The 17,410-nt window shown below is 42.8% G+C and overlaps 1 protein-coding gene across 7 annotated transcripts in view; it reads left to right on the plus strand.

Annotated features, from left to right (window-relative positions):
* LOC135488777 (tubby protein homolog) overlaps positions 1-17,410 on the plus strand; it is a 52,137-nt gene that overhangs the window by 8,889 nt on the left and 25,838 nt on the right. For 3 of the 7 annotated variants that reach the window (XM_064773583.1, XM_064773587.1, XM_064773586.1), the window contains exon 1: positions 8,612-8,807. In XM_064773583.1, coding sequence (XP_064629653.1) covers positions 8,752-8,807 — 56 coding nt within the window. In that variant the 5' untranslated portion in view covers positions 8,612-8,751. Of the gene's footprint in view, positions 1-5,896; positions 5,963-8,611; positions 8,808-17,410 lie in introns of those variants that run through there. The other 4 variants (XM_064773589.1, XM_064773588.1, XM_064773584.1 and 1 more) reach the window with 3 other exon arrangements.

The raw sequence follows: 17,410 nt of genomic DNA on the forward strand, positions 1-17,410 counted from the left end.
AGGAAGTGGATCCCAATCCACAGGTTTCTCAAGGCTCCACTCGGGCACTTGAATTCCTTCCTCCCTCCCCGTCGGTGTTAGCAGTCTCTGAACTTTTGGAGCGTACAATCAGAGACTCACAAGGCGCCCACCAACGTACTTCCATCCCTGTCCTTCCGGCAGTCGGACCGGAAGCTTGGTGTAAACCGGGGAAGTTGTTCACGGCACAACTTCCTCCCGTTAGGCAGTACCGCGCTGACTATTATCGAGTCAGCTCGGCCGGCTGTCCAGCTGCAGCATCGACTTCCATATTAAAGGACGATGTACAGCTGGACCAACTCGTGCCTAGGGTGACTTCCTCCTCGGCTTACCGAGACCTTAGAGCACAAGAGGGTCTGGCCAAAAACACGTTAGCGGTGCTCTCCTACGCAGAGCACACTAACCTGGCCCTAGCCAGATCCCTAAAAGATAATGAGTCACTATCTGATGACACAAAATCGCTTGTGACATCCTTGTCACATTCGATTAGGCACGCTATTGCGCTGTCCGCCAAGACCGCAGCAAATAGCGTCCTACTCCGTAGAGACGCCGCACTGGGCTCTCTCAATGTCATCAGATCCCTCCAGCTGGAAGGGGCCTTAAGAACCGCTCCTATGGACGGTTCTTTCCTGTTCGCAGATTCTGTACAAGAGGCGGCTCAAGCACAGAAAGATTGGGACAAATTATATGCCCCCACTGCGACACAGAGGGCCAAGACCTCTCTACCTAACGCTAGAAAGATAGAGAGGCCCCAGCAGGCATCGGGTTCAATCCCGTACGCCAGGCAGGTCCTGCCTAGGCCTACCCCGCCTAGTCAGCCTGCTCCTGCTGGATCCTTCCGACGGGAAGCGGAGGGTCGCCGGACTGGAAAGAGGAAAAATACTTCCTCTAACCAGGGTGGATCCGGTCCGACTAAGCACTCCTTTCGCCCAAGGGGTGCTGGCCGGAAGAGGTGACTCCCCCCTCCTTTCTCCTCCCGGACGCAAAAAGGAGCCGACTCCGGTAGTCGGGGGCCGTCTGCAAAAATTTGCAGACATTTGGGACGATTGGTGCCCAAAGGGGTCCCCAGTCCCAAACATGTTGAGGTACGGAGTGAAACTAGATTTCAACCGTACCCCCCCGACTACCATATATCCAACCCCAGTTCAGCCACCGAAGGACCCAGTCAAGGCCTCTGCCCTCCAAGCAGAGGTCGCGACATTACTGGAGAAGCAAGCTATCCAGGTCCTTCAAGATCCATGCTCCCCCGGCTTTTACAGCCACGTTTTCTTGGTTCCCAAGAAAGCAGGGACATGGAGGCTGATCATAGACCTTTCCAGGTTAAACACCTTCTTGAATGTTCCTCATTTCAAGATGGAAACCACCAGGTCTATAGCAACGGCGATACAGCCCAACGATTGGGCGGTATCGATGGATTTAATGGATGCGTACTTACATGTACCGATCCATCCAGACTATCAACACTTCCTTCGATTCCATTACGAAGGAAAGACGTATCAATTCAGGGCCCTGCCGTTCGGTCTGGCATCGGCACCCCTAATTTTTACGATGATAGTCACAGCCTTCGTCGCTCCCTTTCACGTGATGGGGTTCAAGCTCCATCACTACCTAGACGATTGGCTACTCCGTTGCAAATCGCGGGAACTACTACTGCAACAACTTCAGGTTCTAAAGCAAAAAGTAGTTTCCGCAGGTTGGATTATCAACGAAACAAAGTCAGAATTCATACCATCCCAAGACTTCGTTTACGTTGGAGTTCGGTTCCTTACGGCCATAGGGAAAATGCTGCCCCCCCTAGACAGGATAAAGAAAATTCTTCGTCTCGTCGCAGAATTCAGAGGAAGGACTCAAGCTCCCGCAAGGCGATGCTTGAGCCTTTTGGGACTTCTGAATTCGGCAGCAGACCAAATCCCCCTTGGCCGTCTATATATGCGTCCCATCCAGATGTTTCTAATGTCTCTATGGAAACCCCACAGGGACCCATTAGACAAGTTGGTATTGATACCTCAATACCTACTCAAGAACGTCTGGAACTTCTGGGAGTCGGAGACTCGTCTCCAAAGCGGTGTAGATCTTGCTCCACCGCCCCCAGAAGTGTCCCTGTTCACAGATGCTTCCCTACTAGGGTGGGGAGCACATCTGAACAACGGGGACATGTCCATAAGAGGTCTATGGACAAGGGAGGAGACCATTCTTCCAATAAATATATTGGAAATGAAGGCTGTCCTTCTTGCCGTGAGGGCTCTTTCCCTTCGCCTGAAGAATCGGAGAGTAACCCTGTTCTCCGACAATTCTACAGTAGTAGCATATGTCAGGAGACAGGGAGGCACAAAGTCCGGCATTCTTTGCCAGCTAACTTGGGAGCTTTACCATCTTTGTGCCGACCTTGGAGTATCGATATGTGCCAGACACATACCGGGCAATCGCAACATCCTTGCCGACGCCCTGTCCCGTCAGAACAAGCTAGTTCAGACAGAGTGGACACTCCATCAGGAGATTGTAGACGACCTTTGTCGCCTTTGGCAATCTCCGAAGGTAGATCTGTTCGCCACCAGGCTGAACAATCGCCTTCCCATCTATTACTCTCCACTTCCGGACGAAGAGGCCCTGGAAGTCGACAGCCTTACAGCCTCTTGGGTCGGGCTGAACGCATATGCGTTTCCACCCCTCCCTCTCATTCAACCAGTCCTGAACAAGATCTTGACCAGCCATCCGGTGAGAATAACTCTCATCGCACCTTGCTGGCCAAATCAGGCCTGGTTCCCAGCCTTGCTGGAGCTCCTGATAGATCACCCCAGGAGTCTTCCTACTTGGAAGCACCTCCTGTGGCACCCCCTGGGGAGATGCTACCACCAGAACCCTGGATTTTTCAAGTTTCACGCCTGGAACTTATCCAGTTGCATCTCCACCAGAGAGGCTTTTCGGACATCGCTGTCAAGCGCATGTCCGCACCTCAAAGGGGGTCTACCCTTGATGTGTATCAAGGAAAGTGGTCTACCTTCACTTCCTGGTGCAGGGAGAACGGAGTTAATCCGATCTCTCCCTCTATATACAGATTAGTTGATTTCCTTATTGAATTATTCACGGAAAGACAACTATCTGTCACGGCTATAAAAGGGTACAAGTCCGCCATCGCTTCTACCCTCCGTGTTTTAAGCACCTGGGATCTTCGTTGGGAGGACCAAATAACCCCTCTTTTCAGAGGAATGTTATTAGAGCGTCCTAGACCGGTTCACAACACCCCTAAATGGGACCTTTCTGTTGTCCTTAAGGTGCTCATGAGGCATCCTTTTGAACCCATGTCTATTTCATCCATGAAATATCTGACACTCAAAACGGTCTTTCTAGTAGCCTTGGCTACCGCCCAACGGAGATCAGAGCTCCATGCACTTTCTTTTAAGAAGCTGGCTTTTAGAGAGGGAGGGGAGGTTATCCTGGCTTTTATACCAGGATTTCTGGCGAAGAACCAGGGACCGGCCGCCTCTCGGCCCCCGGTTACTATTCCCTCTCTGTCAGGAACGATCTCTTATGATCTTCCTGACAGAACTTTATGTCCCGTCAGGGCCCTAAAGTTCTACATAAATAGGACAAAACCTCCCGGTATCCGCCAGGGGAGAGAGCGTTTGTTTTTGTCCTATAAGGAGGGAAATAAACGAGAGATAGCGGCCGCCACTATTTCAAGGTGGATTGTGGAGACTATTCGTCTTTCCTACAACACCTTGAAGACTTCCTCTGATCTTCGTGCGCTAGCTAACATCTCAGCGCACGAAGTTAGAGCACTAGCCACCTCCTGGGCTAACTACCGAGGAGTTGCTCTTCAAGAAGTCGTTTCCGCTGCATGTTGGAGTAATCACTCCACATTCTCTCGTTTCTACCTACGAGACGTTTCTTCCCTCGTAGATGGCATGCACACAATCGGCCCGATTGTGTCTGCGGGGCATGTTGTTTGATCCTGGCTAGATCAAAAAAGGGGGGGGGAAGCCCGATTGAAGAGTCAAACGCGCATCTTGCGCCATTTTTGATATGCCCTATCTTCAACATCCAGGCAACCCCTAGTAGACTAGAAAGGACGCAATTTCTTATTGTTGTTTAGCAATAATTCATTCTACACCCTTCAACATGCCTTACTTGCTCTAAGCTCTGTTGCCGGAAAGAAGATGGTTTTATTACGCAATTCTAGCGCTTTCCGGAGAATGGGTCTATTACTCTCTATAATATGATTGTAATACCGAGATCAAAATACCGGTCCTCCGGTTCTCCCCATTTCTTTCCCCTGGCGGTCCTCCTTAGCTAATATGCCGGTGGTGCCTCCTGGATGGAACAACAGCTCAGCCTTAGGTAAGTCCTCGTTTCCCACCTCCAATAGGTTGCTGGGATTCGATGCAAAAGTGTTCCATAGGTAAGTTTGAATGACACAAAATGCCCATTTCCTTACAAGAAATGGCCATTTTGTTAGTTCATACTTACCTATGGAACACGGCCCTCCCGCCGTCCCCACAAACGGGACATACTCTTTATTAACGCTCAAGAGTAAAGACTAAATATGGCGGCATGAGATCGGCGCGATCTCGCGGGATCGGTCAGGGCGCCGCCTGGCGGCCGAGCTGTTAACTCAGTTCTCCCTTTAGAAAATTAAAGGGATACTCTTGTGTATGAGCCCAAATGGAGTAACATGCAAAAGTGTTCCATAGGTAAGTATGAACTAACAAAATGGCCATTTCTTGTAAGGAAATGGGCATTTGCTTAGCTTGGACAATCTGGGGGCTTTTGCTGTGGCATCCGCCCTATTTCGTCTGCTGATGAACTCTACTCCTTGAGTATACTACACCATATTTTGACCTCGGGTACTCAAGTAGGCCTGGACACGTATCAAACCTGTTCACCCCATACTAGGCTTGCCTTTTCTCTTTGTCACAGCTCTTTCACAAACCATCCAGGCCTATCGTTTAGCACTTTATACTCGCTGTACCTTGGCATACATTTGCAGTAGTTCTATGCGTGTAGTTGACCTAACATTAAAGCTCGAGACCCCAAACATAGATGGTATCATTGCAAGGAAATGTTCTTAAGGCCTTTCTATTATAATATTTACAGTTTTTATACTGTTTACTCATGGCGTATACTCGGCCTATGATTTGACAGCATCAGGCACTATGTCCTTGCCTGTGGTCGAGAATTCCAATGGAATATTTAACCCCTGGTGTTTACTTTCCTGCTCACAGAATCTCTGGAATGTTTTTTTTTCTCTGTAGCGACTTCTGTGCCCTGGCTTGACCTTTGTTATCACTTGGAGGCATTTTCTCATAGGCCTGGCATTCTCCGTCCTCGTCTGAAAACATTTTACTGGTTGTCTTAAAAAGATGTGCAACTGGTCAGGGGTGCTTCCTCCAAATATCATCATCCCTGTCAGTTTAAGACTTTTACAAGGTGTCAAGTAATTACATATAGATATCATCTTCTGAATTTCCAAAAACTTGAAGCTGACCTTGTGCAGTTGTTTGATACAGGAGAACGTATAGTGCAGATACTGATAGAGGAACAAGGGGAACTTTCACTTTCTCAGCAACACTGACTCTATACTGTCAATGCCTTTTGGAGAGAGAATGTCAATGAGTGACAATGGTGATTGATTAGAATTATAAGTACTATATAATACTAGTGTTCTCGCAACATGAATCAATGAAGTTTGTAATAGCAACACCAGGTAGCTCTAGTAGTAGTTTGGGAGCAGATAGGTCTCTTGTGCACCGCCAGGACAAATGTGGTATTTCTATATCGCCTAATTGGGCAGTTTGAGAGTTCTTGAAACTGTTCATTTGCATATACAATTACAATTTAAAAAACCTCATTCTGAGGGTGTCTCTTTGTCTCTTTCCAGGTATTGAGCCCACCTTCCAGCTCCTGGGTGTCAGACAACCATCTTCCACCATCTGGAATATCCATCGTAAGTGTACCTTCTTTTACATGATCCACTCTGGGGAGATTTGTTACAAGACGTGATGCAGAAAACCCATCAGTGGACCACAGCGAATCCACAAGAGAATACCGTTTTAAAAATTAGTTGTGAGTCCTTTTGGTTGGACGTGTGCAGAAATGCTAGTGACCTTGCTTAGGGGAATTGTTGCGCTCATAGTTGAGTGAGCAGTCAGCAGTCAGCAATCCAAATATCGAGATGAAATGTTGTTAAATATTTTGGCTAGCTCTGTAGAGTGGCAGCGTAGTGGGTTGAGCACTGGGCTCATAATGAGGAGGTTGTGGGTTTGAATCTCAAACCACCGCTATTTCATATCTGTGTCCTTGAGCAAGACACCAATCCCCCCATTGCTTCTCCTGACCCAGGAGTATAAATAGTCACCAGTCCTGACAGGGGCAGTGATCATGGTAAAGATGCTTTGGAATGTGGAATATAAAGCTTTGGCCTGTTGGGCTGCTCACACTGCTCTACCTTAATTTTCTATTTTTCCTTTCCAGGTCGTTCTGACATTTACCTTCTCAAATTTAGATGTTGTGGCTTGGGCTAAACCCCCCCCCCCCCCCCACAGATAGTCAGTCACTTTATAATCTAGTTGTTGGCCCCAGGATGTTGGTCATCATAGCTTGTTCACCATTAGCCATGATTAGCAGTGTCCCCAAGGTCTGTTTAACACAGTGTTATTAACGCTGATGTGTTAGCATGGTGTTGACTGCAGGGTTATTGTCAATAATACATACATATTAAACAACGAGAGGAACTGTTGAATCGCTGATGTGTATTTTCATTATCATTATTTCTTGTTTTTCTCCTTGTAGCTTAACAGTCTGAAATTTACAGTGTGAAAGATTCGAACAGAATTTAGAAGCACCCTGACCAACAGTCACCATGAAAGTATCATTGATGGAAGCCTGAGCACTTTAATGAACAATGTCAAGCAGTTTTCAATGCCTGGGAAATTTTAGAATTGCGCTTTGCACATGATGGTCACATTCAGAAACCTCTTCAAGCAATTTCACCTAGCTCTCTACAAAGTGTGACAAGTACATTATCCAGACAGATGTTTGTACAGCATTTGTCTCTGGTCATCCCTCCTTGAGGGCAAATTTTTTCCAAACATGTCCAAGCAGATTCATCACCAGAAAAAAACCGACTTGGGTTTTCTTCTGAGGGTGCCATGCCCCCCTCCTCCTCTGCATGCACCTGAGGGAAATTATTGTGTCCTTAATGGAGTTCTTATGTCAGATAACAATGCCAGCAGGCATCATCAACAGGTTTTTAGGCTTCTTTGCTGGAACTTACGAATAATTATGGTGGTTGTCCCTGGGCATGTAGAACAAAGAATAATAATTTCAGGACCGTGCAACCTGTGATCATTATTACAACAAAATATCATTTGTGGTTGTTTATTGCAAGTTCTAAAGTTACTAGTTCATGTTAACAAGGTTTAAAGTTTGGTTTCAAAGATTCATTCGTTTCTTCTGTAAGGCTTTACCATGTGAACGAGGGAGACCGGTTACAACCACAGCAACTGGCCTTTGAAAAATAGTATTGTGTCTTGCCTATATCATGTACATGTATATCCAACAAGGCTCCATGTGGATGGTATCAATCATTCTTGCAAACTTTTAAAGGGTAACTCGTGTCAAATTTCACCATATAATGTTTTAGCTGTTTTTGACAAATGACTATGTCACTTTCTCATAAATCGGTAAGATTTTCGAATCGAAATGCACATTTTCTAGAAATTGATGGTTTAATCCCGCCCACGCCGACGACGTTTTCGTTGACGACGTCACAACATGAACATTTTCGTGGTCGTGGTGGTTTACATTCAGCGATTTTATAATAAATCTAATCAAAAATGGAAAATCTGAGCTTTACATTTGTGATCAACAATTAAAAACGGACGTATTTCCACAAAGTTGTAAATCACATCATAGTATCACTTTAAATCAGACTGTCTCAATCATCCAGGAAGTTAGGATATGTTCCTTGTCACTGGAAAATGACCTATACCTGGTTTCAGGTATTGCATTAGTAATAAGTTGTCAATGAGAGACCTATCAGAAACGACCAATGATATGTCATGTTAAATAGACCATGATAAAAAAGAAAAATGTACACATTCAATCGACAAAAAGCTATTATTATAGCCACACAAGTAAACAGCACGAGAATGTTTGCCGATATGAATTCTTCATGAATCGATATTGGTACCTCTCTGATCACTTTCTGTACTCGTTTATTATTTGGTCAGAATTGTTGTTGATGTCATTATTTATGGACCCTAATGGCTCGTTTGATAAACAATACAAAACAACTCCTACCTCTGAATACAGCCTCCCGTGGATCCAGCTCCATTTATTGGTTGTAACCTAATCATTTTGTTACAGTCTTAAAATTACCAGTATGTCATTACTAGGCGACAGATAAAAAAAGAATGATTTCCTGCGTAATTCTAGAAATGTGATAATAAATGTGAGTTACTTCCTTGCAGATTTTTGCAGAGACATGTCATATGCACTGTCCAGAATAATCATCCTGGAGGCCATGAACTAGTCATGTGATAATCATACATCATGTCGACGTGAATGTGTCAGAGTCTCAGTTATACGCTGTCAGTGTCTTTGGCTGTGTTATGTGGACACCCAGAGCTAGCCTGTCATTGTTTCGACTTCATGGATTTTAAGAGTGGGTTCTGGCAGGTGTGGTGAGATTAGGAAACTAGGTTCATTTCTGTGTAATTTTGGATACTCACTATGATGTCAACTTCACAGCAGCGTTCAGAATTATCTTGGAGTTATAACAGTTTAAAGTAAGTTTTTTCCTCGTCTCTCATTGATCCAATTTGTGTTTGTGTTGTCGCAATGGCTGTGGGGAGGGGGGGGGGGGGGGCAGAGGGGCACATGGGGAGGGGTTGATGCATGAAGGAATTCAATGAGGAAGCCACACATGATGTTGGTACTGTTGTTTTCAGTTCAAAACCTCAACAGATATTGAAGTGGTATGTAGATATGTAGATTGGTGCAGTGTTCAAGTTGGCCATTGCCTTGTTTATTTGTTCATCTTATCATGCAGGGTGCATGGTGGTGGTGGGGTGGGGTGGGGAGGGGTATCAAAGCATAAGATATTGTCATATCTATGTTTTAATCTGATTGCCTGTCAGATTGGGTAAGTCTTTGTCTTTGACTTGAATGCCTTCTGACCTGTGGGTGTGTCGCAAGATAAAGTACGTCAAACTTGACCCAGTTCGAATCGCCAGTGTACTTTTTTTCACCTATGTACACAAATAATGCAATCTATTGAGTTAATATACCACGGCAGGTATTGGCGTGTACATGTAATGTACTTGTACAGCGCATGAAGTATGTAATCAATATTTCTGGTCTCTGTTATCACTGCCATACCTGCATAGGGCATATTTGTGATAGTCTGTCATAACTTTGTAGACCACTTGTCAATATTATGCTATTCTAAACCTCAGTGGGTGTCTAGTCCACAAAGTCTTAAAACAATACGTTGGTGAATACGCGTGGAATCATCTGGGTATATGAAACTGAAAAAAATTGGACATGATTTAGAGATATGGAATAAATTACCAAATACATTTGTATTCCCATTTGTCTAATGTGGGCTGGGAACTTCATCAACGGCTCAATAAATTCAATGACAAAGCAGTGAGTATTGGTCGTGCATACCTGAGTGTCATCTATACATGTAGATATCCTAAGATGTAGGCTGCACCCCATAATCCTCTCCCAACCCGAAAGTTAGAATTCAAAAATTAAAATCTCTAATGAATTTCATCCATCATGACACCTAGCCACTTCCCTGTGTAGGATACACCCACATCCCTGCAAAAAAGTATAGCATTTGATTCTAAAAAAGCAGTTAAAAACCTGCATACCCTGTGTTGCTTTCTAATTGAATAGCAAAGATATTTATTTCTTAGTTTCCATAGCAACATGATACTGGTGTATTTTGAGGTTTTCCTGCGGTCTACTTGTACAACAGGTTTGGATAGGAGACATGGAGCACTTTAAAAGCATATTCCAACCACAATTGTCTTGTTGTCATGGCTCAGCGTAGGTCAGAGTGAGTAAAATCACTCGTTTGCATGGCGATTTACTTTAGTGTTTCAGTTGACTGATTTTTAGGGGATCGTTTTCATGAAAATCCTCCAGGTCTTTCTTAGCAGTGATGTTTGATGTAAGCGGTGCCCAGTTAATTAATTCATAATCATTACCTAGGACGATTACTCAACTAGCCACACAAACTCACTGATAGATGTTACCATGACATCAGCAATGTTTGACCGGTCGGCATACACTGCTGATGACACTCATAACGACCCCTCATAATCTGCCGGCATGTTTCATTGCATAATATGGTAACACCTATTGAATATCTCGTCCCTGAATCGACCACCAAGGGTTTTCTAAAGACATCTTACCTGAAGTGAACCAAACTCTAAGATTATAAACCATGTTGGTTTCCATGGAAACTCACACTAACAGCTTTCTAGAATCTGTCATGTTGTTTCCATACATTGCATGCATTAGAAAGAAAGTTACTGATTTTGTTGTTGGGAGAATCTGAAGAGGAGAAGATGTATCTGTTGGACTATAATGCTTGTAGTGATACGGTGAATGCGGTAGAACTTGGTTTATGCCAAAGCGGGAACCACCAACGAAAACACAAAACTGCACAGTTTATTCACAGGCGGTGGATCCATTTCGATTCAAGTTATTAGCTTGGCAATGGTAAACTGACCGCAGAGCCTCTATAACATCGGAAATTGCCGCATAATTTTTGCGGGTGATATTACAGTACTATGGGGAGGTGACCCACCTGCCATCGTCGGGAGTAAAAAAGATGAAATGTAGAATCATATTAAACTGCCCTCTTCAGCCCATGTTGCTTCGCGTGGAGCGTGACTCGTCATATGTCCAAGAATTGATAAAGATTAGTCTTTTTTAGTCGTCATTTACAAAACGACCCACGATTAACTTCGAATAGCGTACTCCTGCTGTGCAAAGCAAACCTATTTATTTTGATTGGCAGTATCATGACAATTTCTCGTTGTTGACCATGAAACCATAGCAACCATTTGCTGAACAACAGAAAACCATTGCACGGAGAGAACACGCTATCTTACGGAAACACAAAACTGCGGAAAAACTGAAGATCATCTCATGATTGATAGAGTTGTTTTGTAAAAGGAAGGAGACGGTTATTGTCATTGTTAGAAGCCCATCTCGTATATCACTCGGGAACAAGTCTCGTGAATTCATAATCAATCTATCTAAATTTGACAGATGTGGCCAGTTTTTTAGCAATTTGAAACCACATCACATCAATGTTGTTTTGAATTGGCATTGCAATTTTGAGAGTGAGACATTTCCATTAAAAGTTGAAGGTATCTGCAGCCACAATAGTCTCATTTATCATATCCATGTTTCATCTTTACCAGCAGGCTTCAATTTATTTACATTAATGGTAATACTTAATTCAAAAGTTATAGTTCTGTTCAAGATCAAGCTCTAATGTTCTATTTCCTTCCCAATTTCTCCCCATCCGCTTGCATTGCTTGACATTTATCGCCAATACGAACACGACCCACCGCGAACATCCATCTTGATTCGCAAGCAACAGCGTAATTGCATTCCATTTATATACCAATAAAACTGAATTGAACTGATCAATTTTGTAATGTCGTGTTAGATGGAAACTTGCCGTAGGTTAATTTAATCAATTACTATTAGAGGTTTCAATTCTGCATTACTTTAAAAAGATTTAACTTGAATATGTCGATAATGCCACTTCTCTGCTCTGCGGTCGGACACGTTTTCTTCTGATTGCTGGCTTCATTTATTGCTGGTTTCAAATAAGAGCGCTACTGAGTGTGCCACATAGGTCAGTGACAGATGTTATTGATATCGCTTATAAGTTGTCGTCAAAGACATCATATTGTTCTGTAAAGACGTCATCTGTATACAGACTCTAAAGTAGATTGGATTTGCCTCTAGTTAATACTCTCATGAGGCATCGAAATCATCGTTGTAACATGGAGCCTATCCACAGCCCCACTCCATCATGTTGTTAATTACATGGTTTGCAAAGCAAGAATCAATTTGGACTCCTGATAGAGCGGAACAATTCGCAACAGCGATAGATCATCCCAGATTATTCAGAGGCTCTGCACCCTGGGCTCATACTGAATGGCATTGCAAAGTGGCCTGGGTAAGGAATGACGAGAGAGCAATTGGTGATATTTCATTTTTTGCGCTAGCAGACTTGGCTTCGTATGATCTGTGGTAGATCTAGAGAAGTTTGCCAGTGTCCTACTTTACAGCTTCATGATCTTCGGGAATCTCTTCCTACTCATGGGTCATCTGATGAGCCCAGTTCTTTAGCCCCTACACCACCACGACTAGATCTAATAGTTCTTCCAAGGTCCAAATCCTGGGTCTTCGTGGTAAAGGGTTACAGAGAGTAGCGCATGATGAAATAAACCGATTGGCTATTGATCTGATAAGCTTGGTCACTTGAGGTGATCGACAGCCAAGATCAATTATTCGCTTCATATTTCTGTTTATAAATAGGTTGCATTGTTTCCTCCGATGATTCTCATTGATTGTTGTCAGATGATGATATCATTATCAATTAAGAGGGCTTATTTCATGCAGTGTTACACTGCACTTGATCCATTTAGTAACACGATTAATAACGGTGAAACAGCACTTGATCCATTTTAAGTCTGACATAAACAACAATGTTAAAACCTCACTAAAGTAAAGTTAAAGTTAAAGTTTGATGCGTTTTTTTGGGCCACCCAATATGTCAAAGATGGGTTTCCTCTTTCATTTGATCACCAGGATGTAGAAAATTTGGCATTGATTTGTTTGACATTACAAGATAGGATTTGCATTATAAACGGCGGGATTCCCCTTCAAATGGGTCTACACAGGTAGCCAATCACCTGTTTGTGGTATAATGGTGACTAGTCTACAGATGTAAATTTGGTGCACAACTTTTACAGAGCAATTAAGGAGATCGATTTTTGGGTTGCGCTCAGTTACTCCAACAGTGGAGTGGTTTGATATTTGTCGAGCGCGATTTGCTTCCGAAACGTGAGCAATTGAGTTTGGGCATGGTTTAATGGTTTGGGAATCAATTCCCGGTTTTTTTTCAAGCTGCTATCAGTGGCAAGTGGCGGTGCCTGAAACGGTTTTCAGTCTGTTCGGTTGCTTTTCAAAGACAAGATGGCACACAATATGAGTGATTGGTCATGCCCGCCATTTTGAACTTCTCTCCATCAATCAGCATGGGTTATTTGCATCTCAAAAAAGCAAAAAAGAGTTCATGCAGGCACTGTCAAAACAGTGGTCAATGAATCTGTCCTAAACCTTGTCATTGGATCAGGTATGAATCTACTTGTTAATGGGTTACAATCAGTACCTGCCGGTTCTCAGGACTTTTATCATAATTTCAAACCTGTATACTGTATGTCCATGTTACCTGCAATCCTTTTCCTATTTTATATCCTTATTTGTTGGCCGTGATCTCAGTGCCTGGTCAGTTATTACTTACTGTTGGCACCTGCTGTCATGGTAAATATTAGCCAATACATATTAGCTCTCTGAAAAGGTCATGCTGGCCCCCAGATGATTTTCTTGTTTGTGGTCTCCTTGTTGCAAATGACAGCCGAAGCTAATACATCATGAGGGATCATATACGGAACAAGTTGGATGATGAATCTCGGAGATAATCTAAAACGCACAAATTATAGTGACCTTTGTAGTTTGCTTGTAATACCATAGGTTATCTCGTATGTATTCAGGTCATCTGCCGAGACAGAATTATCTTGTCCTTGGGAGCAATATTATAGGTAGTGTTACATTCCTGTTTCAAAGATATCTCCTTTGACAAGAAGCAACTTTGTGTCCAGAAACGGTCGGTTTCAAAAGTTTCACCCACACCAAATGACATGGTACATATTGCAGAGCGGTCAAATGGTCCCCCTTACGGGCATTCATGAGCTGTCACCAGAAAAAACAACCGGCCAACAGCAGAAAAGTTTTGATGAGTTTGGTCATTTCTCTGCCTTATCTCTGGTCACATTTCTTCACAGGGTGTCTGCATGGAGCTTGAACGAAATGGCCATGCGAGTTTTTTTGCATCAGCAGCAAAAAAGGTAAAGAGAATGGTGCCGAGCATTTTGCCATTCTTCTTTATGTTCCCTTGATAAGCACTTCTGCATTGACAAAAAAACCAACTCATTGCTGTCTTTGTGGAGTTCTCATTCTCTATTCAGCTGGTCTTTCAGGCAGGGATCCTCTGGCTTCTGCCCGAGTCTAAATTGCAAGTCTTCATCAATTTGCACTCTGAGTGAAGTCTCCTACATTCCTGTCAAAACCTGTTATGAAAGCTGTTAGATTTTGACGCTACTGTATAATTGGAACATTAATAATTGGTGAACTTGACAAGTCCTCCAGAGCTCCTCATCAGATTTTCTAGAATCCTTGTGAATCAGAATTTCGCATTTCTCGCACTATTTAACTGAAAAGATATATGCATGGCAAACTGTGGCTGCAACAAGTATTGATTGGCTGTTGCCTCAAAGGATGAATACATTTTTAAGTGGTTTATCGGCCTTGCAGCAGCTAATGCTGGAATCCCAATGAACCCATTAAACTAAATTGGGGTTTTACATACTGGTTTTTTTCCAATAATTTACTGCAGATGTTGGTATTGAAATGTTCAGAGGGAGACACGGAGTGCTTTACCCTGAACCTTTTTGTATCAAAAGGATAAGAAGGAACTTGTTGGCAGCCAGCGACACAGCATGAGGTGAATATCTATGCTGGCAGAAGGGTCTTTTTTGTATTGATGCATGTCTGGTTGAAGTTACCCGAAAGGTCATAAGTTTGACCCTTTTTGATCAAGGATGTTGTTTGGTTGGTGGATCGTAACGGTCATGGTGGGACGGGTTACCTTTGGTAGATTTGATGTGTGCGAGCTCTTCTTTTGGTCATGAACACCCTGTTGAAGAGAAGAAACCTTGACCTAATTATACGTTTCAAATCCCTTACAACAAAGAATAATACGCCTGGCCTTTGAAAACACTGCAATGAAGAGGTAAACATTTGAAGATGGTCGATTGAAACATTGCTTGCCATATGCTAGACTTCAGAGCTTGATGAAAGAGTGAATTTCTCAATAATAATTGTTGAATTGATTTCTGAATCAGCACACTGTGATGAGTGTTATGAAATTTTGAAAAGGAGTGAGGCCTCCGCTGGGCAACTCGTTACATTCGCTGCAGGATGTTTTCCAATTTATATCTTTACCTGTGACTTGGTAATCTCTCCAATCTAAAATAGAATATAATGGTTTTGCTGAAATAGCTTAGAGATGATATTCACCTAAACTTGTATTTTGTCACGACGTTTAAGTCTCAGATAATTATGAAGTGTTTGCAAGCAACATTCATTGCATGATATGTAAGTAAAGGTCATCAGCTCCAGGGCCTTCACTCACTGATGGAAGTTTGAAAATTTGAAATGTGATCTTTGCTGTGGATATTTGAAAGCTGATAAAAACCAAGTGGGAAAATAGTTACCGTAGATATATTTCTGGTACTGGTTGCTTTACAAAGCTGTTGATCTTGCCCTGATCTTCACAGTCCTTTCAATTCTGCTTTTTTCCGTTTCCCAGGCCCCTGCACCATCATCAGCTCTGGAAAGTTGTGCATCTTGGTGTAAACAACATTATGATATTACATTCAAGTTTTCTGTGCTGCAGGCAAATACAAATTCTATTATATTTTTATATGGAAGAACTCAGTTAATTGACTTCGCTATCACAATAACTCGGGGGTCCGTCTTGAGCCCCAAGATAGGAAGCTTCAGAAACTAATATTAAGAAATGTGCCCATCTTTTAGTTCTCAAGAGTTGCAATTATAGATTCGTTATAGGTTCATTAATATTTGTAGCAAGTGATAGAGGCATTTGATGGTGCGAAGATCTTGTGTTTATGACGGGCACAGCTTGATGCAGGCGTAGTTCTGAGCCGTGAAAAACAAAAAGACAAGATTGTTCACACTTCCATTTGGAGTCTGTGTGATCACTTTGGCTTTTCTGAAAGTGTAGACCTGCTACTGAACCAGGATTTAAATTACAAGGATTAAGCTGTGCAAAGATACTTGTACTTCTTCAGAAATGAAGGATATGTTGTAGGTGGTGCTCAGAATTTTCAATATAACAAAGGATTGTCAATTTTGGATTTAAGGTGTTGACAAGGAAACCTTTTTAGCCTTGCCAATGTGCATTGGTTGATTTTACATTTAACTTGATGGATAAAAGGTTCTGCTGGAACAATTGTGTTTCGAGTTTTCCTGATAGTGTCAGCAATGGATAGATAAGGATCCATTTCTAAATCCTACTTGTTTGACAAATTTTTGAGAAAAGAGCGTTAGTTGCGATTTCTCGTGATCCCTGTCACATATTGTCCTAGGCGAGATATCTGCCACGATGTTCAACCATCGAGCAGAAGGATATGACAGTATGTGGGTCATGGCTGCTCTGCAGCGCCTAGCTGTTGAGAGAGAGGAGGCCAATAGGGAAATAAGGTACAGGCGAGTTGATATGTTAACGCTTTCATGTTTTTTTGCACATAGTGAGTCACTTCCTCATATTTAATGTTAAATTGAAAGATTTATTCTCAAAAGCGATTCCTTTTTGTCTATTTTAGAAACTTGCTGGAAAGTTTCGTACAATGTGGAATTTTTGTTGGATTTCCATAGCTGATATCTTTAGAAATAGAATCCATAAATCCGGTCTTTGATAATCCCTGTTCCACAAACTAAAGAAACCTGTTGTTTCCTCTAATACCAATAGAAGGGGATTATCTATTCACTGCGATCCTAATCATTTTCTTGTTATCTCCTGGTTTCAATATCTTCGCCACCTGTTGTCAGCTGACCTTTAAAATGGCCGCTAATCTGATCAGGATTATGCGCCGATCCTCGTAAATCTGCCAGTGAGCAATGATCTAGCCATCTCGTACAGCAGAAGTGCCCGGAATAGAAAATCAATTCACTATTACGAGATTGATTGAGTCGGGATTGAAGGCAGACACCAATGTGGGTGACATTTCGGTGGCAACCTCAGCAAGTTACATGTAACACCTTGTATGTGGGGATTACCAAACCGCATGAGAGGTCTTTGTTGCTGATGTTGGTGGTGGCACAACTGTTGCAACATCTTTTCAGAGGATAAGCTGCGGTAAACTTTGCATTGCTTCACTACTGTTTCTACTTATAGTTTCAGTTGTGATTTATACTGTCATCTTTACCATTGATGCCATCTGTTTTGCTTCAAAATCCTGTCTTTATCCCTAGGCTTACCAAGAAC

Source organism: Lineus longissimus, chromosome 5 (assembly GCF_910592395.1).
Source record: "Lineus longissimus chromosome 5, tnLinLong1.2, whole genome shotgun sequence".
NCBI classification, from domain to species: Eukaryota; Metazoa; Nemertea; class Pilidiophora; order Heteronemertea; family Lineidae; genus Lineus; species Lineus longissimus.